At 45.2% G+C, this 27758-nt stretch overlaps 1 protein-coding gene across 5 annotated transcripts in view; it reads right to left on the bottom strand.

The window, feature by feature from the left end:
• The window catches only part of SERAC1 (serine active site containing 1), a 564154-nt gene that overhangs the window by 42856 nt on the left and 493540 nt on the right, over positions 1 to 27758 (bottom strand). For all 5 annotated transcript variants that reach the window (XM_073671518.1, XM_073671517.1, XM_073671519.1 and 2 more), the window contains one exon: positions 9654 to 9754. In XM_073671518.1, coding sequence (XP_073527619.1) covers positions 9654 to 9754 — 101 coding nt within the window. The remainder of the gene's footprint in view (positions 1 to 9653; positions 9755 to 27758) is intronic.

Consider the following 27758-nt stretch of genomic DNA (forward strand, 5'->3'; position numbering starts at 1 on the left):
GTCCGGTGCTATGCTACTAGCAGGTAGCAGGTGCCAACATTGTTCTGACCCTGGAGGCGGAGCTACTAAGCGTGCAGGGAAACCATCCCAATCTTATGGAGCATCACGTTCTGATGTTGTAGGATGTGTGAGGATGCCGGACGCCGTGTCTTTCACTGATTTCTCTGCCCGGGGAACATGGGATGCTGTGTTCCCCGGTTGCCAGGCAATGCAGGACGCTGCTGAGTCAGGCACTAGGCAGTGGTGGGATTTTGTTCATCCTGTTGAGCAAACTAGGAAGGAGTGGTTGTCTGGGGATGATTGGGAGGTATTCAACACCTGATCATTAGGCAGGCTATTTAACCCTGTTCCCCGCTCAGTCCTTTGCTGTTTATTTCAGTTCCTATGTGCTGTGGTGGTGATTGGTGGTGGTAGTAGTGTTGCTATCTTATCAGGGTTTTTTCATTTTCTCTTCTGGATACACTTTCTGTGGTTCTTGCAGAGGTACTCAACTGGTCCTTGACTAGTCATCAACCATGTCACCAGATGCCAGCTGTCTGGCGACAGTGGGCCCAGGAGGGGCTTTGCCAAAGTCCCCTTTCCATTTACTGAGAACTGGGTGAAGAGTATTCCTGACCCTTAAGGGCTCACCTAGCTGGGCAACTTGTGGCAAGTGCGTCTGTGCCTTTGCTGGCTTGGTGCAAGTCTTGCTGGATCTCTCTGCATAGCGCATAACACATGCTTCACAGTTGGGACGGTGTTCTTGGGGTTGTACTCATCCTTCTACTTCCTCCAGACACGGCGAGTGGAGTTGATACCAAAAAGTTCTATTTTGGTCTCATCTGACCACATGATTAGAGATGAATGAACTTGTATAGAAAACATTTGCCAATCTCAAAGTCGGCACGGACATTGCACATTCGGATTTGTGTTTGGAACGCTGGGTGTTTTTACTCAAAATCAAAATTCGACCAAAGTGCGGTAAATGATTGCGTTTGCAGTAATGCTTTTTTAGGACTTTGGCTAGGATAGTGGTGCAGTATGATGAGCGGGCGGGGGGACGTGTTTGATGAGGGCAGAGGGTTTGAGAGATGTCAGAAGAGCGGCGGACTCTTATTAAATGTTTTTCTTCATTTAATGTGTGGAGATTCTGGCTGCCAAACAGTGGGCAGAAACCATCCACTTGTGACCTAGGATCCTCCTCCTATTCTGTTAGATATTACTGAAGAATTTGAGATAGGGGCTTGTGTCACTGGCTGCCAAAGTCACATGTCCCTCTCCATATAAAGAGTGGATAAGTTGTTTTGGCGCCATTTTGTCAGTGTAACAGCTGCTCCTGCTACTGGACAGTGAGATAATTAGCTAAGCGGTTGATTGTCAGTCAACTAGTTCAGATAGATAGGATCCTCTGTAGCTGTGAAATCGACTTTCCAGCAGATCAATCCTTTTGTGTGGTCCAGAGACACCAGGCCACATTTCAGCATATAACTCTTTTGTGCTCCTGATATTATGCTCCAGGCAGGAGTCCACATTTGAAAATCTAAATTCTTTCTGCTAATAAAGTGGTCCTGAAACAAGGCCACATTTGTGCATAGAAATATTTTGTGCTGGTAATATTTTTGGTAAGGCAGGAGTCCACATTTGAAAATCTAAATTCTTTCTGCTAATAGCGTGCTACATAAAGCAGGCCACATTTCTGCATATAAATATTTTGTGCTACTAGTTTTGCTTCAGCCAGGAATTTACATTTCAAAACCTATATTCTTTGTGGAACTAGTGTGCTACAGAAAGCAGGCCACATTTCTGCATATAAATATTTTGTGCTACCAGTTTTGCTTCAGCCATGAGTTTACATTTCAAAAGCTAAATTCTTTGTGCTACTAGTGTGCTACAGACACACTATGTCAGCAAATAAATACTGATTGGTAATTTAGTGACAGGTGTCTGGGCCCAGGGTTGTGAAACAGCTCATTACAACATCAGAGGGAAAAAGCGAGGTCGTGGTGGAATGGGGAATAGGCTTGGTGTTCGAGATGTTTGTGGGGTAGGTGGTAATGTTAGTAAAAGCTCTACGGAACAAACACTGTCTTGTCCTATTCAAAGAAAACTGACAGATGGCCAGAAAGAGCATGTGCTCCAGTGGATGGCAAGCGCTGCATCAAGTGGCCTCTCCTCCTCTTCCTCCAAATCAACATCACACACAGTACAGTCCTCAGAGGTGGCACCCCAATTACCCTTGTTTTTTCCCCGTGTCACAACTCTCCAACCAACCAACTGACTGTGGGGAACCACAGATGGGCAAGTCTGCAGAGCTGTTCACACATTCATATGCCATAATCATCAGAGGTCTGCTCCAAAGTTTCAAAGACTAAAGAGGAGGAAAGCATCTGCACCGATGCTCAAATTTTTTCTGTTGAATCTGGGGCTGGATGAAGTAGGGTCCGAGCTTAATCCGGACCCTCGTTAGTGACATTAGCTCCCGGGGGTGGAGGTGATCCTGATGAGACTCAGATACCTGAGGAGCATGCGGACTGTACTGTGCTTTCAAGGCAGGAAGAGGAGGAGGGTGACTCTCAGAGTGAGGAGTGGGATAACAGAGAGGATGACGATGAGGTTGTAGATCCCACTTGGTATGAACCCAGAGGCATGCAGATTAGTAGATCAACAGAGGAGGTGGAGGAGGAAGACTAGGAGGTTACGTTGCGGCCTCCCACACAGACACAGAATGATGCAGCCACGACAAGCACTGCATCCTCAGCCACAACTGTGGTAGGCCAGAAGCTGTCGCGGGTCAGCAGTTTGCAGGGGCGGCAAGGGTTGCCTAGCCTGGGCCTTTTTTGAGACCACAAAGGATGACCCAATTCATGTTATCTGCCAAACGACTCAATGGAGGCAAAAATTGCAATAATTTGACTACTACATGCATAAAACGGCACATGCGCGATCAACAGGTGTTTGTCTGGGAATCTCACTGCGCTAATATGCGGACTAAAGGGCCTCGCCAACCACCGGCTGCCCCATCAACAGCATCTGCTGCTTCTTCCTTCTCCGTCACCGTGGCAAGTGTTCTCACACAGGTCTCCAGTCCAGAACCTTCACTTGTTTACCTGCCACAGTCGGGGTGAGTGAGAGCCCGTCAGCTGTTACGGAAGTGGACATGCCTGCTGTTTTTGTTCTACTGAGCACACCACATGTTTCTCAATCCACCATAACATCTCCGCCTGCACCTGCAACAGTTTGTCATGTTCACCCTACTCCACCCTCTCTCAACACCGCAGCCACCCCTCAGTTGCGCAGTTGTGGTCACGTAAAGGATTGTTTCCTCCTACATATAACAAAGCTAAGAGCTTGAACTCCACCATCTCCAATCTGTTGGCCACGGAAATGCAGCCTTTCCACCTAGTGGATTCAGACGTATTCCGAATGCTGATGGCCATCGCAGTCCCCCAGTACCAGTGTACCAGTTGCCTAATCGCCATTACTTCTCTAAGAAAGCGGTGTCTGTGCTACACAGCATGACGCAGACAACATCACCCGTTCCTTGAAAAAATCTATGTCTGCCAGGGTACTTTTCACCACGGACACCTGGACAAGCAAGCATGGCCAGGAGCGTTATATCTCGCTGACTGGGCATTGGATGACTCTGGTGGCTGTGGGGACAAGCGGGGAAGGGGCTGCTAAAAAAGGCTTGGAATACCCAAGGTTTGTGGGACAAACCTCTGTATTTAACACTTCCTCCACCTGCTTCTACCTTCTCCACCTCCCCTAGGGTCTCCACCTGAGCCCTCAACCTCTGCCTTAATGAGACACAAGTTCCAATAGTGCAGAGTGAATCCCCCCACTTCCGTACTGGGTAGCCAGGGCTCACCGCAATAAGGCAGTGTTAAAATTAATATGCCTTGGAAATCGCAGTCACACAGCTATCCAGGCCAAGTTTGAACAATGGCTGTCTCCACTGAACCTGGGGCCAGGGAAGGCCGTGTGCAATAACTGTGTGAACCTGGTAGCGGCCCTACACTGGGGCAACCTCACACACGTTCTCAACCTGGTGGTACAGCAATTTCTCTGCCACCATCCCAGCCTGGATGTGCTGCTGCAGAAATCACGGTCGCTGTGTGCTCTCTTCAGCCGTTCGCATCCCGCAGGTCATCGACTTGTATTGCTACAGATGTCTTTGGCCGTAACGGTTAACCGGTTGACATGCGATGTGATGACATGTTAGAATTCCACTATGCACATGTTGCAGCATCTGTGGCAGCAGCGACGATCTCTGGCGCAGTATCTCATTTTGCATAGCCTGTGCCAATGCAGTACAGACGTGGTGCGGAGTGGGCACAGATTAAGGACCTCTGCACCCTTCTGCACTGTTTCAAAATGGCTACTAAGATGGTTAACACTGATGATGCCATCATCATCACTATTCCGGTCATCTACATGCTGGAGCACACTTTGAGTAGTCTGCGGGAGGAGGTGGTGGCCCCCGAGGAAGAAGGAGGAAGCAGAGGACAATGCGGAAGGGACAACAATATCTCTAAGTTCCAGACTGTTGTCGCACAGGCGGGTGCCAAGGGAGGGTGGATCACAGCGATTGAGGTGGGCTCATGGGCCCAGACAATCTGTTAGCGAAGGTTCAGGAGCCAAGGAAGAAATAGAGAAGGAAGTGGTGATAAGTGCGCTACAGTCAGGAAATGAGGAGGATAATGATCCCCTCTATGTTGTCCGTGGTTGGCAGATGGGGATGGAGGAAGCAACCTTTGGTGTTACCCCGCCACCAACACACCATGGACTTAGACCTCATGGAAGAGCCTGATACATGAGCGCCTTCTTGCTGCACTATCTGCAACATGATGCCTATATTGTTAGGATTCAAAATAGTACATACTACTGGGTTGCCACTCTGTTAGATCCACGGTACAAGAATACATTTTGCCAGATGCTTCCCCCCCAGAAAGGCACGAGCACATGCTGAAATATCGAAACACGCTTGTGGACTACCTTAGGAGTGGTTTTCCCCAAGACAGCAATGAGACACACAATGTACATACCAGTTGTAGACTTCTAACCCCGGGAACGTTGAGTTGTCAACGCAAAAACATTAGCAGCAGCAGTGTAAGTGGCTGTCATGCAAGGTGAGGGAAGGAATAAGTATACAACAACGGGAAGAGGGGAAAGGGAGCCCAACAACTAGGGAAAGGGGGAGTGGAGACCCCTATGCAGATCTAATATTACCCTGCCTACTCTATCATCCCTATATAGGCTCTGCATCTATCGCCGAGCAGGAACCTAAACCCTGAATTTCCCTAGAGCTAGGCCCTAGATAGGGAGGGGAATGGGTGAGCACTAGTCAGGCACCACTACAAACTAAAGACAACAAGAGAAAAAATACAAAGGGGATATACTTAGCTTGAGAAGACACCAGAGAGATAACACCAACTGTCCTCCAAGGGCACCAAAGACGAGACTGCCAACTACCAGTACCAAGCCTGCACACAGATACCTAGAACTATCACCGGCGACTCTCTGGAGAAACTGAGAGTTTTTAACTACAAGCAAGGGTGTGTCAATCTGCAGCAGAAGGTTGCGGTCGCTGCTGGGTCCTAAAGGGAGAAGGATATAACTATACTACAGAGATAAGAGGATCAAGAAGGTGTCTGCAATGCAAAGCGCAGTGCTGCTTATCACTTTATATTTTCCACAGCCAGATCCAGAGCGACTGTCACACCTGACACTCGTGAAAGTGGCAGAAGCAATTTCTGTGAATGGTTTCACACTTTTTTTACACCAGCACGTGCACCAGCAGAACAGAGTACAAGTCTGACATAGAGTGAATGACTGGAGAAAATAGTGCAGTAGTATCTCAAGCTCAATATTATTAACATCAATGCCATAATATTATAATTTAATGCCATAATAATATGAATATTAATGCCATCAGGAAGGGGTTTGGACCCTTTAAGATTTTGGACTTCAAAAATGGAAGAGTGGCCTGAACTCGCCTGTCACGCCTTAGAGGTTTTATCACGCCCGGCACCCAGCATTCTCTCAGAACGTGTCTTCGGCGCTGCTGGTGGTGTCCTGACGGATAAGTGCATCCGGCTGTCCCCTGAAAGTACTGACCGCCTAACTTTCATCAAGATGAACAAGTCATGGATCTCCAAGGACTTTTGCACCACAATTGCAGACTGTGCAGACTAGGCGATAGTGTAGTTTTTAGTGTGCTGCATTGATCTTGCGAGGGGCCGACCTACCGCCGATTCAGCCGTTGCAACTGCACCGTGGCCCGGTGGTGCCGGGGGGGCCATTGCCTGGCGGCTGATGATGAGGGCAATCTGGCTTGCTTCTCGGAGCCCCAGGCTCTGGGGGACCCATGGCCAGATTTCCCTCATCATATGCGTCAGGCTGGGAGCGATCACTGCAGCTCCGCTGCTGACAGGAATAAGATGGCAGCAGAGCAGAGTTGCAGGGATCGGTCCTCACCTCTGCTTCCTGCCCGGCACTTATTCCCTGACACAGGCCCACGCAGCTTGATGACGTCATCATGCAGCGTGGGCCTGTGTCAGGGAGAAAGTTACCGGAGACGAGGAGGATGCTGCAGGGGAGCGGGGTGAGAGGTAAGTTGTGTGTTTTTTTTTATACTGAAATGCTGGGAGAGGAACAGGAGAATGAGGAGAGGTGGGTGAGAGCAATGATGGGGCTCGGGAGAGCAATGATGGGGCTGGGGAGAGCAATGATGGGGCTGGGGAGAGCAATGATGGGGCTGGGGTGAGCAATGATGGGGCTGGGGTGAGCAATGATGGTGATAGGAAGAGAAATTATGGGGAAAGAAATGATGGGGCTGGAGAGAGCAATGATGGAGCTGGGGTGAGAAATGATGGGGCTGGGGAGAGCAATGATGGGGCTGGGGAGAGCAATGATGGAGCTGGGGAGAGCAATGATGGGGCTGGGGAGAGCAATGATGGGGCTGGGGAGAGCAATGATGAGGCTGGGGAGAGCAATGATGGGGCTGGGGTGAGCACTGATGGGGCTGGGGTGAGCAGTGATGGAGCTGGGGTGAGCAATGATGGTGATGGGAAGAGAAATGATGGGGATGGGGAGAGCAATGATGGGGCTGGGGAGAGCAATGATGGGGCTGGGGTGAGCAATGATGGGGCTGTGTAGAGCAATGATGGGGCTGTGGAGAGCAATGATGAGGTTGGGGTGCGCAATGATGGGGTTGGGGTGAGAAATGATGGTTATGGGGAGAGAAATGATGGGGAGAGAAATGATGGGGCAGGGGGGAGCAATGACAGGGCTGGGGTGAGCAATGACGAGGTTGGGGTGAGCAATGACGGGGATGGGGAGAGAAATGATGGGGAGAGAAATGATGGGGATGGGGAGAGCACTGATGAGGCTGGGGTGAGCACTGATGGGGTTGGCATGAGCACTGATGGGGCTGAAGTGAGCACTGATGGGGCTGAAGTGAGCAATGATGGGGCTGAAGTGAGCAATGATGGGGAGAGCAATGATGGGGATGGGGAGAGCAATGATGGGGATGGGGAGAGCAATGATGGGGATGGGGAGAGCAATGATGGGGATGGGGAGAGCAATGATGGGGCTTGAGAGAGCAATGATGGGGAGAGCAATGATAGGGAGAGCCTTGATGGGGAGAGGAATGATGGGGCTGGGGAGAGCAATTATGGTGCTGGGGAGAGCAATGGTGGGGCTAGGGAGAGCAATGGTGGGGCTGGGAAGAGAAATGGTGGGGCTGGGAAGAGAAATGGTGGGGCTGGGAAGAGAAATGGTGGGGCTGGGAAGAGAAATAGTGGGGCTGCTAAGAGCAATGATGGGGCTGGGGAGAGCAATGATGGGGCTGGGGAGAGCAATGACGAGAATAGTGGGGATGGGGAGAGCAATGTTGGGAATGGGGAGAACAATGATAGGCTGGGGAGAGCAATGATGGGGATGGTGGGGATGGGGAAAGCAATGATGAGGATGGTGGGGATGGGGAGAGCAATGATAAGGATGGGGAGAGCAATGACGGGGGTGCTGGGGGAGAGCAATGACGGGGGTGCTGGGGGAGAGCAATAACGGGGGTGCTGGGAGAGAGCATTGATGGGGGTGCTGGGAGAGAGCAATGATGGGGGTTTCACTTTACTGAACAGGCAGAACAGGACACAGCAGCGCTGGAGCACAGGGAAGAAAGGTGAGTATAAGTGTTTTTCTTGTATGTGTGCAGCGTGAAAGGGGTGAGGGGACCATGCATACCAGGATTGGGGGTGAGGGGACCATGCATACCAGGATTGGGGATGAGGGATGCCATGCATACCATCATTGGGGATGAGTGGGCCACACATACCAGGATTGGGGGGTGAGGGGTACCACGCATACCAGGATTGGGGGTGAGGGGACCATGCATACCAGGATTGTGGGGTGAGGAGACCATGCATACTAGGATTGGGGGATGAGGGATGTCATGCATACCAGCATTGGGGATGAGGGGTACCATGCATACCAGGGTAGGGATGACGGGTACCATGCATACCAGGATAGGAATGCGGGGTACCATGCATACCAGGATGATGGATGGGGTGCCATGCATACCAGGATTGGGGGATGAGGAGTGCCATGCATACCAGGATAGGGATAAGGGAGCCATACATACCAGGATGAGGGATTGGGTGCCATGCATACCAGGATTGGGGGATGAGGAGGCCATACATACCAGGATTGGGGGATGAGTGGTGCCATACATACCAGAATTGGGATGAGGGGTACCATGCATACCAGAATAAGGATGTGGGGTACCATGCATACCAGGATGAGGGATGGAGTGCCATGCATACCAGGATGAGGGGTACAATGAATACCAGAATAGGGATGAGGGGTACCATGCATACCAGTATAGGAAGGCAGGGTACCATGCATACCAGGATGAGGAATGGTGTGCCATGCATACCAGGATGAGGGGGGTACCATGCATACCAGAATAGGGATCAGGGGTACCATGCATACCAGAATAGGGATGCGGGGTACCATGCATACCAAGGTGAGGTATGGGGTGCTATGCATACCAGGAGGAGGGGTACCATACATACCAGGATAGGGATGCGGGGTACCATGCATACCAGGATGTGGGGTACCATACATACCAAGATAGGGATAAGGAGTGCCATGCATACCAGGATTGGGGATGAGGAAGCCATGCATACCAGGATGAGGGATTGGTGTACCATACATACCAGGATTGGGGGATGTGGGGTACCATACATACCAGGATAGGGATGAGGGGTATCATGTATACCAGGATAGGGATGAGGGGTACCATGCATACCAGGATGAGGGATGGGTTGCCACGCATACCAGGATAGGAATGAGGGGTACCATGCATACCAGGATAGGGATGAGGAGTGCCATGCATACCAGGATTGGGGGTGAGGTGTGCCATGCATACCAGGATTAGTGGTGAGGGGTGCCATGCATAACAGGATAGAGATGAGGGCAGCACATAAAAGGAAGGGAGAACAGGATTGGGGAGCACAAATACCAGGATGGGGGCAGCACAAATACCAGGATGGGGATAGCACAAATACCAGCATGGGAGACCATATATCAATAAAAATGCTCGCCACCCGGGCGTAAACGGGCTCAATAGCTATATATATATATATATGTGAATTGGGGTACATGAAAATTACCTGTCATTGTCTGCAGGGCATTTGGCTTTCCAGTCACTTAGATGAGTGTCATATTCCACTGAAATAATTCTTAAGGCAGGACAGTCTTCTGCCAGCCAGTCCTAAATAATAAGAAAGGATGTTAAGATCAAATGTATAAATCAAGGCAAATATTTAGTTTTTCTGACATGATTTTGTTACCATACCATATAACCAGTCTGTCTTATTTTACTGAGGTCTTTAGCTTTCAACCAAACTTGGTTGAAAATTATTTGTCCACCCTTTTTCAAAAAAGACTTTAAAGGGTACATGTAATCAGGATTTGATACCCCAAACTATGACATATATGTAAAGATGCTTAAATGCCGATTAAATCGTAGAATGGAAGCCCGCAAGGGCAGGGTCCTCTTCCCTCCGTACCAGTCTATCATTGTTAGTTAGTTTACTGTAGTGATATTCTTATTTTGTATGTAACCCCTTATGTACAGCGCGATGGAATCAATGGCGCTATATAAATAAATAATAAGAATAATAAGACTAATAATAAATCCGTACCTTGCTTGTAGAATTTTGTTTTGCTGTTTTAGAAAAATCCATTGTTTACATTTTATGCTAATTGCCTCTTCAGAGAAAAAGAGGACTTGAACTCTATAGCGCCACCTATTGGAAGCAGCAGTCCTACAAGTCACAATCAACCCTTTAACGAGGCGTGCAATATGACTTAGGATAAGTGTCTGCAAATTGAGATTCTGATTTGGCCTTTATCCTAAGTCATATTGCACGATTCGTTAAAGAGTTGATTGTGACTTGTAGGATTATTACTTCCAATAGGTGGTGCTATAGAGTACAAGTCCTCTTTTTCTCTGAAGAGGCAATTTGCATATTAAATTTCCCAGAGGAGCAATGCACGGCGAATAAGCCTCCTTACCTTGACATGCCAGAGCTGGTGTGTCACTCTCCATAAGGAGAAACAGGTTATAGGAAGTTTCGCCCCCAGCAGTTCACCCCCAGCAATTTGCCCCCAGGTACATTTCGCCCCCAGACGTTTCGCGGGGCGAAACATCCGGGGGCGAACTGGGGGCGATATGTGGGGGGCAAAACATCCTGGGGGCCAAATGCTGGGGACGAATTGTGCGGGGGCGAAATGTACCCGGGGACAAATTGCTGGGGGCGAAACATCCAATTCCCGGAGTAACGCTACCCCTTAGACCTCATTTTATGCTATTGAGTCAGTGCAGTGGGATGGAAAACTGCGCTTACAGCTCTTTCGCCTCTCTAGCCTACTCCTCACCATCGCCCAGCCTCTGGACTCTGCCAAACAAGTCACTCTAGTTTCAATGACATGCCTCCTGTGCCTGACATTTCAAGCAAGCGCAGTTATTGCCTGGAGCGGTGCAAGTGCAGTAAAGTCCTGAGAACATTGTGAGAGCCAGACTATTTGATCTGTGCATGCAGTGTCCTCTCTGAGAAGACTACCCCACTGAGGCAGGTCACAGAGACCAGAGTGACTGGTCTACCAGAAACCAGAGGTAGGCAGGGAATAGGTAGAGAGGCAGTGAAGCTGGAGGTGCAGTGCCACTCCATAGCACTTGCAACTCATTAGCATAAAATAAAAAAACGGAATTTCTCTAAAATTTCAAAAGCAAATGCTGCAAACAAGTTAAGAATTTCATCAGAAGCAAAGCACATTTGCACACATGCCATTAGGAAGGGATAGAAAATCCTGATAACAGTTTCCATTAAACATTACATAAACCACATTATTATGTCCTGCACTACAATATTCAGGAATTCAAGTCGTAATACCACCTGGCTGCCTAAAAAAGGGTTAAATAGTTTATATGGTTGAAAAAAACACCACCAGGTTCAACATCTGTCATTCAGTATGCCATAAAATATCAGCTTTATCCAAAATCTTAAAAACACACAAGGCACAGAGCTTACACATATCAGGCTTAGCAACCCTTAGTCATACTTTTTGTTTGTACTTTGTTATGTACCGTATGTTATATTATTACTGTGCAAATGTCACAATAATGTTATATGTGCCATGAGAATGCCATGTCATGTTATGCCATGATTTGTGTGTTGCATACTGCCAGCAAAGCATCGTTGCTACTTGCTAATATACCCTCATAGTTAGGTTTCCCGTAGAATTATAATATTTATACATGACTTATGCAACCTTATTCCAGCCATAATATGTTAATGTATGTCAAATGCAATTTTATACTCTGTCAAAAAAGTGACAATAAGCCACATGGAAGATACCAGTAAGTGATGGTGTCATGCCTGTAGTTAGCAGTATGCTCATCTCGGAGTCAGGAAACGCCTCATGCAGAGTATTGGTAGTAAAATGTGTAGTCATGGGGAGTCATGAATCAGCGTGGAGGCAGCGCAATAGGCATCCTCACAATCTCACAACGTCTCAGAGATCATAAGGAAAGGGATTTTCCTGCAATAAAAGTCAGGCTAACAGATGACACAGGAGAAGGTTGTGTAGGAATAAGTAAGTCCGGGGTGGGTTCCCCAGGATACAGTGAAGCAATGGACAAGGAAAGCTGTAAACACTAAACTTGCCACTTAGCACTTCCACCACCCAACAAAATGTAGCAGGTTAATTTACATACACCCAGTGAGAACTGACTGGGACCACTATGCTGCGTCACTCAATAGGCACAGAAATGTTGACTAAGTTACTATAATTTACCTAGTTGTGCAGCCGCCTAATGCAACTACTGAGAATTTACCTGGAAAACTGGAACAATCAAATGAATGCCAGGGGTGGCCTTTTGGTGATGCAGCACAGCAGCTTACAAACTTAACAAAACGACTCTAAACCCACTAAGTAGAACCCAGTTATTGAATTATACACAGTCGTGTTCACTTTAAGGACTATGTGAGCGCAATGGGCCGCTCCTTGGAACATTTTTGTATACTTCGGTAGATTCCCTTTTAATTCTGTAGTCTCTGTAAGTCACTAGTGGTTCAGCAAGATGAGTCTGATGGGCACTGATGCATTCAAGTGCATGTATCTGCCTGTCTGAGTTTGGCACCAAACTAACTGTATGTGCGTGCACGCTCCCACCGTAATCCATGCAGTGGTCCTGAGATCAGGACTTATCGACCTGTGTATGGTCACTGAATCATTGCAGAGATAAGGCTGCCTGGACAACAGTTGTTTGAGCAAGGGATGGCGAGTCTCTAACGTGGTGAGTTGTACCACTGCTGACTTGCTGGAGGGCCCTCCGTGTGTGTCACGGATGTTGGATCCTGGGGATTTCGGCTCCGCTACTTCTTGTGGACGTCGTCACTTGAAACTTCTCCCCTGCCAGTGAAACTGGAACATAATGGTATCTGCTGCTACCTGGTACAGTCCTTGTACCACTGGAACACCCAGCTCCACAGATGGCACTTGATGATGTCAGCCATCCTCCTCCTTCCAGCTCTCCTCACTCTATCAAGATGGCCACTGAACCAACCCCTTCCTGTCAGGCACTTCCTCACAAATGCTTGTCTCCTCATAGAACTGTGTAACTGTCTCTGAATAAAAATCCTGCAAAAAAAAGTTTAAGCCAGAGTCATTGAGCAGTTACAGGGGAAACATTGGCCCCCTGTGGCCAGTGATTAGTACTGCAGGCAACAATATTCTCAATGTGCATATATATTACTAATAAAATAAAACAGCAGATGCAAATTTATGCAAATGGTTACCGATAGGTGACAGTCATTGGCATATTCCCCATCACCTCGCAAATATACAACCAGCTATAGGGTGTGAGGTGTAGGAGTCCAACTAACCTGTGCACAGAAAAGCAGATATTAGAAGACAAGGACTCTGAGCAGGACATATAGAGGCTAGTGTTGAGCGAGTATGTTCTGTTCCGAGTATGCTCGGGCCGAGCTCCGAGTTTTTACAGCTGCTCGGTATTATGTTTGAATCACTCCCGTGTGCATGATTTGCGACTGTTTGACAGCTTTATTGCATGTGCGGAATGTGTAAGAAATAGACATTTCTCACATGTAATAAAGCTGTCAAACAGTCGCAAATCATGCACACGGGAGTGATTCACACATAACACCGAGTAGCTGTAACTACTCGGAGCTCGGCCCGAGCATACTCGGCGAAAGGGTTAACAGAACAGACTCGCTCAACACTAATAGAGGCATATGACTGTCTGAGAAGAGCACATTAACCTCTAAAGCCGTGAGGAGATAACTGCCTGTTTGGTAGCGTGGGGAGCAGTGAATATTCATTTTCTTTAGCAGTGGGCACAGCGTAGGCTGCAGCAGGCGGTTGCTGCTTCCTGTGACCAGCTCATCTACCTCTGCCAATCCCCCCCACACACCCCACCACCCACAGCCACAGTATATAGTTTGGACATGTATAGTTCGGACTATAAGATGCACCCCCCACTTTCCTCCAATATTTTGGAGGAAAAAAGTGCGTCTTATAGTCCGAAAAATATGGTACATTTCGAATTGAGGTAAGGGCATCTTGAAAATGCTTTGCTATCTTCTTATGGCCTTCTCCTGCTTTGTGGGCTTCCACCATTTTCATTTTCAGAGTGCTAGGCAGGTGCTTAGAAGAACCCATGCCTGCTGTTTTTTGGCACAGGGTTAGAGGAGGCGGAGTTTTTATAAAGCTGGGTGTCAGGAATTCGGCACATGCACGATTCCAATTACTCACTACATTCCAGCAAATCGAATATGTGTATATGCCCCCGTACCATCACTGCCCCGTACGATCACTTCACGATAACCCAATTAAGATTATTTGCTGCCACCACCAATCAGTTTTAAAATATTCAAATACAAGATAGGCCTGATTGGACGCCTGCTTTCAGTTTGCATATATGGCTTCGGGGGAGGAACGATTACGAAACAGAAGAAACAGGACTATTCAATTTTATATTTAATCCAAAAGGGAGGCAGTGTTTATGAAAAAATATACAAAAGGTTTTACAAAGGGGGACAATACAATACAGAATATACAGTTACACAAAATAAAAAGGGATTAACAGAAGAATTTACCAGACAGATAGCAGAGACAATTCAGTTTAGTTGGAGGGAGGCGCTCCAATGGACCGTTATCGAACGGGACCCGTGCTTACAAAATATGTATCTCCCGGCATGAGTATAGATCTTTTATGCCAAAGGGGGGCCCTGCCCACACAATCCCCTGTGATGACCTCACGTGGGCTGGTCTCCGGTCTTCATGGTTTTTAGTAAATCTCTAACTTCTGCGATAACTTCTCACTGGTTGATCGCAGAAGTTAGTAAGTGATGCCATATTTTTTATTGCGAATTTACCTTTCTTTAGAGACCAGACATGACATGGCTGCTGTCTGTTATTTCCATACCCCTGCGACATAGCTCACCGACAGCGCTCACAAATACGGAAAAATATGCGTATTGTTCCTTAGCCAGCCTCTCCACTAAAAATGTGGGATTTATTGGAATTATAGAACTTCTGATATTTCGTGTAGGTGCCTAAGAGAATGATGATTCCACACATGTGCAAATGAGAATGACCGGTTATTGTGAGGAGTGTGGTAGATGAGATCCCCTTTGAAGTTTTAACGAATTGTTTCCTCTTTACTCAGGTGTCTATTCATCACAGGTCTTCTCTATTTGGTGTGGTAATTAGCCTGGATAATTGAGTTTGGGGATTTTTTTTGTCCCCTGTCATTTGTATAGAGGCAGCTGTCTAGATTGCTAGCTCCTCTTCCTTTGACAGATGGTATAGAGGAAGGGGGATGAGGGAGAGAGAGAGAGATTGGTAATACCTTCTAATGTTTCCTGACACTGGGAAATTTGCACCACCTAGTCTTTTGTAACGATGACCAAGCCATAACCCTAACAGACCAATTAAGGTCAGAAACCTTGGTCAATGTTATCCTAGCACACAAATCTCCAATGGTGCCCAAACATTTGCATCGGCCCATGAAAATATATACATATTTTTTTGTCTAAAATACAAAGGAAATGTATCACCTTTAACTTTAAGCCTTTTACAGATTATTTCATTTTCAACCTGCTTAATTGTTCACAATAACAGTAATTCTGATCAGGGGTGCCCAAACTTATACATGCCACTGTAATGAAATGGGGTGTGTGAGGACATAACATTATAATGAATTAGGGGTGGGGTATGGGAGAGACACATGCAAGTATAATGAATTAGGAGTGAGAAATAGGACATAACATCATAACCAATTGGGGGAGGACATGAAAATACACTGCTCAAAAAAATAAAGGGAACACTTAAACAACAGAATATAACTACAAGTGAATCAAACTTCTGTGAAATCAAACAGTCCACTTAGGAAGCAATACTGATTGACAATCAATTTCACATGCTGTTGTGCAAATGGAATAGACAATAGATGGAAATTATTGGCAATTATCAAGACACCCTCAATAAAGGAGTGGTTCTGCAGGTGGGGACCACAGTCCACATCTCAGTACCAATGCTTTCTGGCTGATGTTTTGGTCACTATTGAATGTTGGTTGTGCTTGCACACTCGTGGTAGCATAAGACGGACTCTACAACCCATAGAAGTTGCTCAGGTAGTGCAGCTCATCCAGGATGGCACATCAATGCGAGCTGTGGCAAGAAGGTTTGCTGTGTCTGTCAGCGTAATGTCCAGAGGCTGGAGGCGCTACCAGGAGACAGGCCAGTACACCAGTAGACGTGGAGGGGGCCGTAGGAGGGCAACAACCCAGCAGCAGGACCGCTACCTCCGCCTTTGTGCAAGGAGGAACAGGAGGAGCACTGCCAGAGCCCTGCAAAATGACCTCCAGCAGGCTACAAATGTGCATGTGTCTGCACAAACAGTTAGAAACCGACTCCATGAGGGTGGTATGGGGGCCCGACGTCCTCAGATGGGGGTTGTGCTCACAGCCCAACACGGTGCAGGACGCTTGCCATTTGCAACAGAACACCAGGATTGGCAAAGTCGCCACTGGCGCCCTGTGCTCTTCAGAGATGAAAGCAGGTTTACACTGAGCACATGTGACAGACATGACAGAGTCTGGAGACGCCATGGAGAGCGATCTGCTGCCTGCAACAGACTTCAGCATGACTGGTTTGGCAGTGAGTCAATAATGGTGTGGGGTGGCATTTCTTGGGAGGGTCGCACAGCCCTCTATGTGCTCGCCAGCAGTAGCCTGACTGCCATTAGGTACCGAGATGAGATACTCAGACCCCTTGTGAGACCATATGCTGGTGCAGTTTGCCCTGGGTTCCTCCTAATGCAGGACAATGCCAGACCTCATGTGGCTGGAGTGTGTCAGCAGTTCCTGCAAGATGAAGGCATTGAAGCTATGGACTGGCCCGCCGGATTCCCAGACCTCAATCCGATTGAGCACATCTGGGACATCATGTTGCACCACAGACTGTCCAGGAGTTGGCGGATGCTTTAGTCCAGGTCTGGGAGGAGATCCCACAGGAGACCATCCGCAACCTCATCAGCAGCATGCCCAGGCGTTGTAGCGAGGTCATACAAGGCACGTGGAGGCCACACACAATACTGAGCCTCATTTTGACTTGTTTTAAGGACATTACATCAAAGTTGGATCAGCCTGTAGTGTGTTTTTCCACTTTAATTTTGGGGGTGACTAAAAATCCAGGCCTCCATTGCTTAATAAATTTGATTTCCATTGATGATTTTTGTGTGATTTTGTTGTCAGCACATTCAACTTTGTACAGAACAAAGTATTCAATGAGAATCATTCAGATCTAGGATGTGTTATTTGAGTGTTCCCTTTATTTTTTTTGAGCAGTGTATAATGAATAGGGAGAAGGACATGTCATTTTAATAAATTCAGAGAGGACATGTAATTATAATGAATTGGGGGAATGGGAGGAGCACAGTGGGAGTGGGGTTGAGGACACACAATACCAACTGGCAATTAATTGTGGGAAATTAGAGCGCTGCTGCCGGGAGGAAATTAACTTTATTTCCCCCGGCAGCATTCCTATTTCAGGCACGGATGTGGCGCCGGAGGGGGTTCAGTCACTGCTCCTGCCACTGACTGACAACTTACCCTAATGCTGAGCCGGCTGTCAGTCAGTGCCAGGGCCGCAGTTTAAGTCGCCGCTATCTATACACAGAGCGATGACTGAACCCGCAGCGACGCCACCCCCGTGACTAAAACCCGAACTCTCCCTGGTGGAATAAATTTAATTTTTTTCAAGCCTCTAAGTGTAGTCACCGGTCAGGTGCAGAAAGTTATTATCCTGCAAATTAACCTCATATCTGCAGATTAATAGCGTTTTTTCATGTGACAGGTTCACTTTCATGGGGGCACAAAGCTGGCTTATCAATTTATATTCTGAATATAAATTGCACAATGGCTAATTAAATAGTAATAGTATGCTGAATATTTGTATTGTGGGAAATTTTCCATTTAGGAAACTAATATTAATATATGTGTTTCTCTGCAGTGACCGAGTCACAGTTCTAAGACGTGAACATGAAAATTTGGCAAGATGGAGAAGAAACAAATCTAATCAGATGAGACATCAGTGGTAAGTATTTCTTCTGTAGTTTTACATGGACCCACTGGCAACATTAAAGTATAATAGATTACTCAGTGTGCACAGGTTGCCACTTTTTCACAGGACGATTCAGTGCCAAGAGCAATGATTTTTTGTGATGGCCAATAGATCATTTCACCCAATCAATGAGTGGTTTGATCATTCATCAGGTGATCACCAGCCTGCTTTCACTTAACCCTTTCACCCTCCTGACCAGGCCAATTTTTTTTAATTCTGACCAGTGTCACTTTATGAGGCATGCTCTGCTCTGCTCTGGAATGCTTCAATAGATCCCAGTGATTCTGAGATTGTTTTATTTGGTGACATATTGTACTTCATGACAGTGGTAAAATTAATTTGATATAACTTACGTTTATTTGTGAAAAAAATGGAAATTTGTCAAAAATTGTGAAAATTTTGCAGTCTTCAATCTTTTAATTTTTATGCCCTTAAATCAGAGTCATGTCACATAAAATAGTTAATAAATAACATTTCCCACATGTCTACTTTACATCAACACAAATTTGGAAACATATTTTTTTTTTTCGTTAGGAAGTTATAAGGGTTTAAAGTTGACAAGTGATTTCTTATTTTTCCAACAAAATTTGCAAAACCAAATGTGATGTGAACATTCTAAAAAAATGAAGTGACTTTGAGGGGTCTATATGACAGAAAGTACCCAAAAGTGACTCAATTCTAAATACTGTACCACTCAAGGTGCTCAAAATCACATTCTAAAAGTTTATTAATCCTTCAGGTGCTTCACAGGAATTAATGGAATGTGGAAGGAAAAAAGAAACATTTAATTTTTTTTAACAAAAATGTTACTTTAGACCAATTTTTTTTTCACAGTAGAAAATGGAACCCAAATTTGTTGTGCAATTTCTCCTGAGCACACCAATATCCATTATGTGGGGGGGAAACCACAGTTTGGGCGCATGGCAGGGATTGGAAGGGAACGAGCACTATTCAACTTTTTGAATGTAAAATTTGCTGGCATAATTAGCGGATGCCATGTCGCGTTTGGAGAACCCCTGATGTTCCTGAACAGTGGAAATCTCCCACAAGTGACACCATTCTGGAAACTAGACCCCTCAGGGAACTTGTATAGATGTGTAGTGAGCATCGTGAACCCTCAGGTGCTTCGCAGAAGTTCATAATATTGAGCCATGAGATTAAAACAAAATCTAATTTTTCCACAAAAATGTTTTTTTAGCCCCAGATTTTTCATTTTCACTAGGGTAACAGGAGAAATTGCATCAAACAATTTGTTTTACAATTTCTCCTGAGTACACTGATACTCCATATGTGGGGGAAAACTACTGTTTGGGTATGCGGCAGAGCTCGGAAGGGAAGGACAGCTATTTGCCTTTTTGAATGTAAAATTTGCTGGCATAATTAGCGGACGCCGTGTCACGTTTGGAGAGCCCCTGATGTGCCTAAACAGTGGAAACTCCCCACAAGTGACACCATTTTGGAAACAAGACCCCTCAGGGAACTTATCTAGATGTTTGATGAGCACTTTGAAACCCAAGGTGCTTCACAGAAGTTTATAACGTTGAGCCGTGAAAATAAAAAAAAAAATCACATTTTTGCGCATAAATATTTTTTAGCCCCAAATTTTGCATTTTCACAAAGGTAGCAGGAGAAAATGGACCATAAACTGTGTTGTGCAATTTCTCTTGAGTACGCAGATACCCCATATGTGGTCAAAAACTACTTTTGAGGCATAGTGCAAAGCTCAGAAGGGAAGAAGAGCCATATTTCAGTTCAGATTTTGCTGTACTGGTTTGAGGGTGCCATGTCATATTGGTAGAGCCCCTGAGGTGCCAGATCAGCTGAGTCCCCTATAAGTGACCCCATTTTACAAACTACACCTCTCAGTGAATTCATCTAGGGGATCATATTGACACCACAGGTGTGTCACAGCATTTTATACCAGAGGGCGATGAAGAAAAATAATTACATTTTTACCACCAAAATTTTGTTTTAGCCCCAGATTTTCCATTTTCACACAGAGAAATGGGTAAAAATGGCACCAAAATTTGTCACACAATTTCTGCTGAATTTAGAAACACCCCATATCTGGCTGTGCAGTACTGCTAAGCCATATGTTGAGACTCGGAAGGGATGGAGCGCTTTTTGGCTCCTGAAGCGCAGATTTTTCTAGAATAGTTTGCGGACTCCATATACAGAGACCCTAAGTGCTAGGAGAGCAGAATTCCCCCTCAAGTGACCCCATATTGAAAATTATTCCCCTTTATGAATGTATTTACAGGTATAGTGATGATTTTGACTTCATGGGTGTTTTCCAGAAACAAGCAGCAGTGGATGTTACTAAGTGAAGATTGCAAACTGCCGTTGTAGTGACCAAAACGCTGCAGTGACAGGTACTTTATGCTTCTGGAGACATGCACCTGAAAATTAGGCAGGCTCTCATCGCTACAGGAATGCAAAGTATGTGGACGCTAACTGCAGTTTAGGCACACTGTAGAGCTCAGGAGGGAGGGGGACATTTGGACTTGGGAGTGCAGAATTCACTGGATTTCTTTTGGAGGGCGAGGTGCCATTTAGTTTTTATAGAGCCTTTGTGCTAGCAGTAACGATGAAGCCCTCTCTACTTGCTTTAACAGATGATGGACCTGAGTGGGGACTTGCTTTTTTTGTGAATGGAGTTGAAGCTTTTATTGGGAACATTTTACATAACATTTTGGGTCACATTTATCTTGAGCTTTATGCTGAGCACTTATAGTACCGACCAAAAGTTTGGACACACCTTCTCATTTAAAGATTTTTCTATATTTTCATGACTATGAAAATTGTACATTCACACTGAAGGCATCAAAACTATGAATTAACACATGTAGAATTATATACTTAACAAAAAAGTGTGAAACAACTGAAAATATGTCTTATATTCTAGGTTCTTCAAAGTAGCCACCTTTTGCTTTGATGACTGCTTTGCACACTATTGGCATTCTCTTGATGAGCTTCAAGAGGTAGTCATCGGAAATGGTTTTCACTTCACAGGTGTGCCCTGTCAGGTTTAAACACACCTTCTCATTTAAAGATTTTTCTGTATTTTCATGACTATGAAAATTGTACATTCACACTGAAGGCATCAAAACTATGAATTAACACATGTGGAATTATATACTTAACAAAAAAGGGTGAAACCACTGAAAATATGTCTTATATTCTAGGTTCTTCAAAGTAGCCACCTTTTGCTTTGATGACTGCTTTGCACACTCTTGGCATTCTCTTGATGAGCTTCAAGAGGTAGTCACCGGAAATGGTCTTCCAATAATCTTGAAGGAGTTCCCAGAGATGCTTAGCACTTGTTGGCCCTTTTGCCTTCACTCTGCGGTCCAGCTCACCCCAAACCATCTCGATTGGGTTCAGGTCTGGTGACTGTGGAGGCCAGGTCATCTGGCGTAGCACCCCATCACTCTCCTTCTAGGTCAAATAGCCCTTACACAGCCTGGAGGTGTGTTTGAGGTCATTGTCCTGTTGAAAAATAAATGATGGTCCAACTAAACGCAAACCGGATGGAATAGCATGCCGCTGCAAGATGCTGTGGTAGCCATGCTGGTTCAGTATGCCTTCAATTTTGAATAAATCCCCAACAGTGTCACCAGCAAAGCACCCCCACACCATTACACCTCCTCCTCCATGCTTCACAGTGGGAACCAGGCATGTAGAGTCCATCCGTTCACCTTTTCTGCATCGCACAAAGACACGGTGGTTGGAACTAAAGATCTCAAATTTGGACTCATCAGACCAAAGCACAGATTTCCACTGGTCTAATGTCCATTCCTTGTGTTCTTTAGCCCAAACAATTCTCTTCTGCTTGTTGCCTGTCCTTAGCAGTGGTTTCCTAGCAGCTATTTTACCATGAAGGCCTGCTGCACAAAGTCTCCTCTTAACAGTTGTTGTAGAGATGTGTCTGCTGCTAGAACTCTGTGTGGCATTGACCTGGTCTCTAATCTGAGCTGCTGTTAACCTGCGATTTCTGAGGCTGGTGACTCGGATAAATTTATCCTCAGAAGCAGAGGTGACTCTTGGTCTTCCTTTCCTGGGGCATTCCTCATGTGAGCCAGTTTCTTTGTAGCGCTTGATGGTTTTTGCAACTGCACTTGGGGACACTTTCAAAGTTTGCCCAATTTTTCGCACTGACTGACCTTCATTTCTTAAAGTAATGATGGACACTCGTTTTTCTTTACTTAGCTGCTTTTTTCTTGCCATCATACAAATTAAATTCTAACAGTCTATCAGCTGTGTATCCACCAGACTTCTGCACAACACAAATGATGGTCCCAACCCCATTTATAAGGCAAGAAATCCCACTTATTAAAAAAAAAAGTGTGAAAGAACTGAAAATATGTCTTATATTCTAGGTTCTTCAAAGTATCCACCTTTTGCTTTGATGAATGGTTTGCACACTCTTGGCATTCTCTTGATGAGCTTCAAGAGGTAGTCACCGGAAATGGTTTTCATTTCACAGGTGTGCCCTGTCAGGTTTAATAAGTGGGATTTCTTGCCTTATAAATGGGGTTGAGACCATCAGTTGTGTTGTGCAGAAGTCTGGTGGATACACAGCTGATAGTCCTACTGAATAGACTGTTAACTGCTTTTTTCTTGCCATAATACAAATTCTAAGTAAAGAAAAACGAGTGGCCATCATTACTTTAAGAAATGAAGGTCAGTCAGTCCATCAAGCGCTACAAAGAAACTGGCTCACATGAGGACCGCCCCAGGAAAGGAAGACCAAGAGTCACCTCAGCGTCTGAGGATAAGTTTATCCAAGTCACCAGGCTCAGAAATCGCAGGTTAACAGCAGCTCAGATTAGAAACCAGGTCAATGCCACACAGAGTTCTAGCAGCAGACACATCTCTACAACAACTGTTAAGAGGAGACTTTGTGCAGCAGACCTTCATGGTAAAATAGCTGCTAGGAAACCACTGCTAAGGACAGGCAACAAGCAGAAGAGACTTGTTTGGACTAAAGAACACAAGGAATGTACATTAGACCAGTGGAAATCTGTGCTTTGGTCTGATGAGTCCAAATTTGAGATCTTTGGTTCCAACCACCGTGTCTTTGTGCGAACTTTGTGGTTCCCACCGTGAAGCATGGAGGAGGAGTTGTGATGGTGTGGGGGTGCTTTGCTGGTGACACTGTTGGGGATTTATTCAAAATTGAAGGCATACTGAAGCAGCATGGCTACCACAGCATCTTGCAGCTATTCCATCCGGTTTGCGTTTATTTGGACCATTATTTATTTTTCAACAGGACAATGACCTCAAACACACCTCCAGGATGTGTAAGGGCTATTTGACCAAGAAGGAGAGTGATGGGGTTCTACGCCAGATGACCTGGCCTCCACAGTCACCAGACCTGAACCCAATCGAGATGGTTTGGGGTGAGCTGGACCGCAGAGTGAAGGCAAAAGGGCCAACAAGTGCTAAGCATCTCTGGGCACTCCTTCAAGATTGTTGGAAGACCATTTCTGGTGACTACCTCTTGAAGCTCGCTCGAGTGTGCAAAGCAGTCATCAAAGCAAAAGGTGGCTACTTTGAAGAACCTAGAATATAAGACATATTTTCAGTTGTTTCACACTTTTTTGTTAAGTATATAATTCCACATGTGTTAATTCATAGTTTTGATGCCTTCAGTGTGAATGTACAATGTTGAAAGTCATGAAAATACAGAAAAATCTTTAAATGAGAAGGTGTGTCCAAACTTTTGGTCTGTACTGTATATATAGTTCTTTTTGTGATTTTTTTAAATATTTTTAGAATTTTTATTAATATTTTTTTTACTTTACTAAATTGTCCCACTATGGGACATCAACTTTCCCTGCCCTGATCAGCGCTGTGCTGATGGAAGCAAATAGGGAGCTCACTCCCTATGCGATGTTGCTGTCACTATTGACAGCGGAATCACAGGGGTTAAACACTCACGATCGGTGCTAGTACCAATAATGGGCATTGCTGCGAGGTGTCAGCTCTCACATACAGCTGACACTCGCACTCGATCGCAGCACCCCTCAGCGTGAGCCCGCCCGATCACAGCACCATATATATATAAGCTTGCTAGCTCTGGAGACCCGGATGTCGACATTGGGTGACCATGTCAACGATCGGCCCCTTGCAATGACGTCCCAGGGGCACTGATTGGAGGGGAGCCCCTTCTCTATCCCTGCCTTCTAAATGCTGCGATCAATATCGATCACAGCATTCAGTGGGTTAAACTGTCGGAAGCGGTGCTGGCACCACTCCTGGCAGTGAGTATCAGGTGTCAGTTGTCATGTCAGCTCCTGTGCACGCAAAATTGCCAGTATGTATCCATATGTCCAAAGTCGGGAAGTACATCTCAACCTGGATGTATGGATATGTCTAAGGTTGTGAAGGGGTTAAATAATGTGTAATTTATAGAGTGTGTCGATCTAGTCGCAGCGATACAAAATATCTGTATTTTTTTATTACTGTAATTTTTACATTAAAACAGCATTTTTACTTTCCCTTTTACTTTTCCCTTTTTTTGTACTTTCCCTTTAATTCTTTTCAGATTTTTAAAAATGTTATTTTACTTTTTTTACTTGGTCCCAACTTTCACTGCTCTGATCACTGGTCTAATACTCTGCAATGTTCTGTATTGCTGGGTATTAGACCTGACAGTAAGATCTGGCAGCTTATAGGCCACAGTAGTTTTGTGATCTTGTGGCCATTATTTTTTTTTTAACAATAAATTTTTATTGAAGTTTTTCAACATAACATGGGAAAAGGGTATCAGGTACATCACATGTGACATTTAGAGTATAATAACGCATTTGAGAGTAAATACCAAGAAACTTCTAGAGTTATGAACCTGGGGAACAAGAGAGGAAAGGCGACAAAATGTACGCCAACCTCTGAGCAGAGGAGGAGGGAAGGGAGGGGGAAGACCAGGAAAGGGTATATTCTCCAAAATAAATACCGTCAGAACTAGTTTCCATGGAAAAGCAAAACATGGTATACCGGTAAGAGAGAAAAAATTACACCTAAGATTTTTGGCCAAGAAAAAATGCTTTAACTTCCGGCCATGCGCACCACTGTTGTTGGGTCTTGTCTTTTTTCGAAGTGTCCCATGACAGAATCATTTCATAAGAGTTATATGAGTCCATTCTCCACCAGATGTCATCCGTTGATGGAGCAGATTGGGATTTCCACTTGGAAGCAAGGGCTTGTCTGGCCGCAGTTAATACAAAAAGAGCAAAGCCATCTGTTCTTATATGGGAGGTCGGTAATGCCAATGTTCAGTAGGGCCAATGCTGGATTCATTGGGACGTAATTTCCCACACAGGACGATAATATCTTAAATACATCTTTCCAAAAGCTATTTAGATTAGGACATGACCACCAAGAGTGCAAAAGTGAACCCATTCCTCCACATTTTTTCCAACATAAGGGAGATGTTCCCTGAGAAAGGTGAGCTATGCGGTTTGGTGGTAAATACCAACGGAGTTGGATTTTTTTTGCAATTTCTAGGTGGTTTATGCATGATGAACTTTTAAGGGGCCATGATAAGGCTAATTGCCATTGGTCAAGAGTAAACGAAGTGCCCAAATCCGATTCCCATTTAACCATGTACGGGAGCTTAGTATTATTAGTGGGAGAATTGAGAAAGTTATATGCTACCGAAACACCCCTGGAGAATCCTTTCTTCCCCAAAATAAAGTGTTGTATTGTGGATGGAGCTAGCCGTGGCACAATTGTTGGAGAAGAAGATAGAAAACTCTTCAGTTGAACATAGGAAAAGTGAAGATTACCGGGGAGTTGATATATGGAGGATAATTCGTCAAGCGCTTTGATAGAACTAGCTGAGAACATAGATTGTAAATTAGGAACGCCGTAATCTTCCCAACGGCGGAAGTGGGAGAATGGGATCACCAAATCAACGCTCCTAAGCGAGATATATTTCAACGGAATGTGTATAATCTTTTTAAAAATCAGCTCTCTCCATATTTTAAAAGCATGTGTCATTGTAGGGAGGGAGCAAGATTGAGACTTCGGGAGCAGAAATTCTGCTTCCAACATGAGTCTAGTGGAATAAAATTTGGTATCCGATTTTTCCATTTGAACCCAAGAGAGATTGGACTTAGTGTCCCACCATTCTCTAAGAGCATCAATCGTGCATGCTTTATAATAAAGGTGGATATTCGGTAGTCCCAAACCCCCCTCTCCCAATTTATAAAACAGCAAGGAGCTCTGAAATCTAGATTTTTTGCCACCCAAAATAAAACAAAGTAGTAGAGTTTGGATTTCGTCTAGTAGTTTTTTTTTTTATGGGAAGTGGTATACATCTTAGAAGATATAGAATTTTGGGTAAAAAGGTCATTTTACACGTTTGTATAGGGGCCATCCAAGAAAGTTCTAAGGTGCTCAGTCTTTTGAGCTCTGGCTTGATTGAATTTAGTAGCTCTGAAATATTTTTAGTGACTAAGGTTTTTGAGGGGGAGATTAGGTGAATTCCTAGGTAGATAATAGAGTTTTTAGCCCATGTAAATGGCAGAGATTTTTTTAAATTTGAAATTAATTCTGGGGGATAATCAATTGGAAGGGCCATTGATTTTGCAGAATTCAATCTGTAAAGGGAAACTTCTGAGAACTGAGAAAGAATGGAAAGCAGTGCTCGGAGGGAAGTTTCGGGGTGTGTTACAGAGATAATTACATCATCTGCATACAGACCAACTGGGTGGGCCACAGACCCTATTTTTATTCCAAAGAAATCTTTACAAGTACAAATTTCCTGCACCAAGGGTTCCATTACCAATGCAAAAATTGCAGGCGACAACGGGCACCCCTGGCGGGTTCCATTCGAGATATGAAACTGGTCTGAGCTAAAGCCTGCTGCTAATACCTTCGCACTCGGGGAGGAGTATAACGCCATTATATCCTTTTGTATGTGTCCAATTAACCCGAATTTAGTCAAGACTGCTTGGAGGTATCCCCAGTGTACTCGATCGAACGCCTTTTCTGCATCTAACGAAACTAGCACACTGGGGACCCCAGATTTTTCTGCTCTGTGGATCAGGTTTAGAACCCGTCGAGTAGCGTCTCTGGTTTGCCTCCCTGGCACAAAACCCATTTGATCTGGCGCTACCAGCAGGGGGAGGACCGTATTAATTCTTTGAGCTAAGATCTTAGAATACAATTTAAGATCACAGTTCAGTAGCGAATAGGTCGAAAATTCTCTATTTGGGGGTTTACCTGGTTTTGGGAGGGTAACAATAGTTGCTTCCAAGAATAATTGGTTGATTTTACCCTTGTTTCTCCAGTGTAAAAATAGACGCTACAAGTATGGGAATAACTGCTCCGAAAACAATTTATAAAATTCGTTAGCAAAGCCATCTGGCCCTGGAGTGGAGTGTAGTTTAGACGCTTTAATTGCACTTTTTGTTTCACCAATCTGTATGGGCGAGTTCAAAGATTCAAGTTGGGATTGTGAGATTTTCGGTAAGTCTATAGATTTTAGAAATTGTTCTATATGTGGAGTCGAGGGGTAACGGATGGTATGGTCCGAGTTCAGATTGTACAGATGA

This window comes from Phyllobates terribilis, unplaced genomic scaffold (assembly GCF_046119375.1).
Source record: "Phyllobates terribilis strain yellow unplaced genomic scaffold, ASM4611937v1 Scaffold_3__8_contigs__length_932513732, whole genome shotgun sequence".
Lineage (NCBI taxonomy): Eukaryota > Metazoa > Chordata > Amphibia > Anura > Dendrobatidae > Phyllobates > Phyllobates terribilis.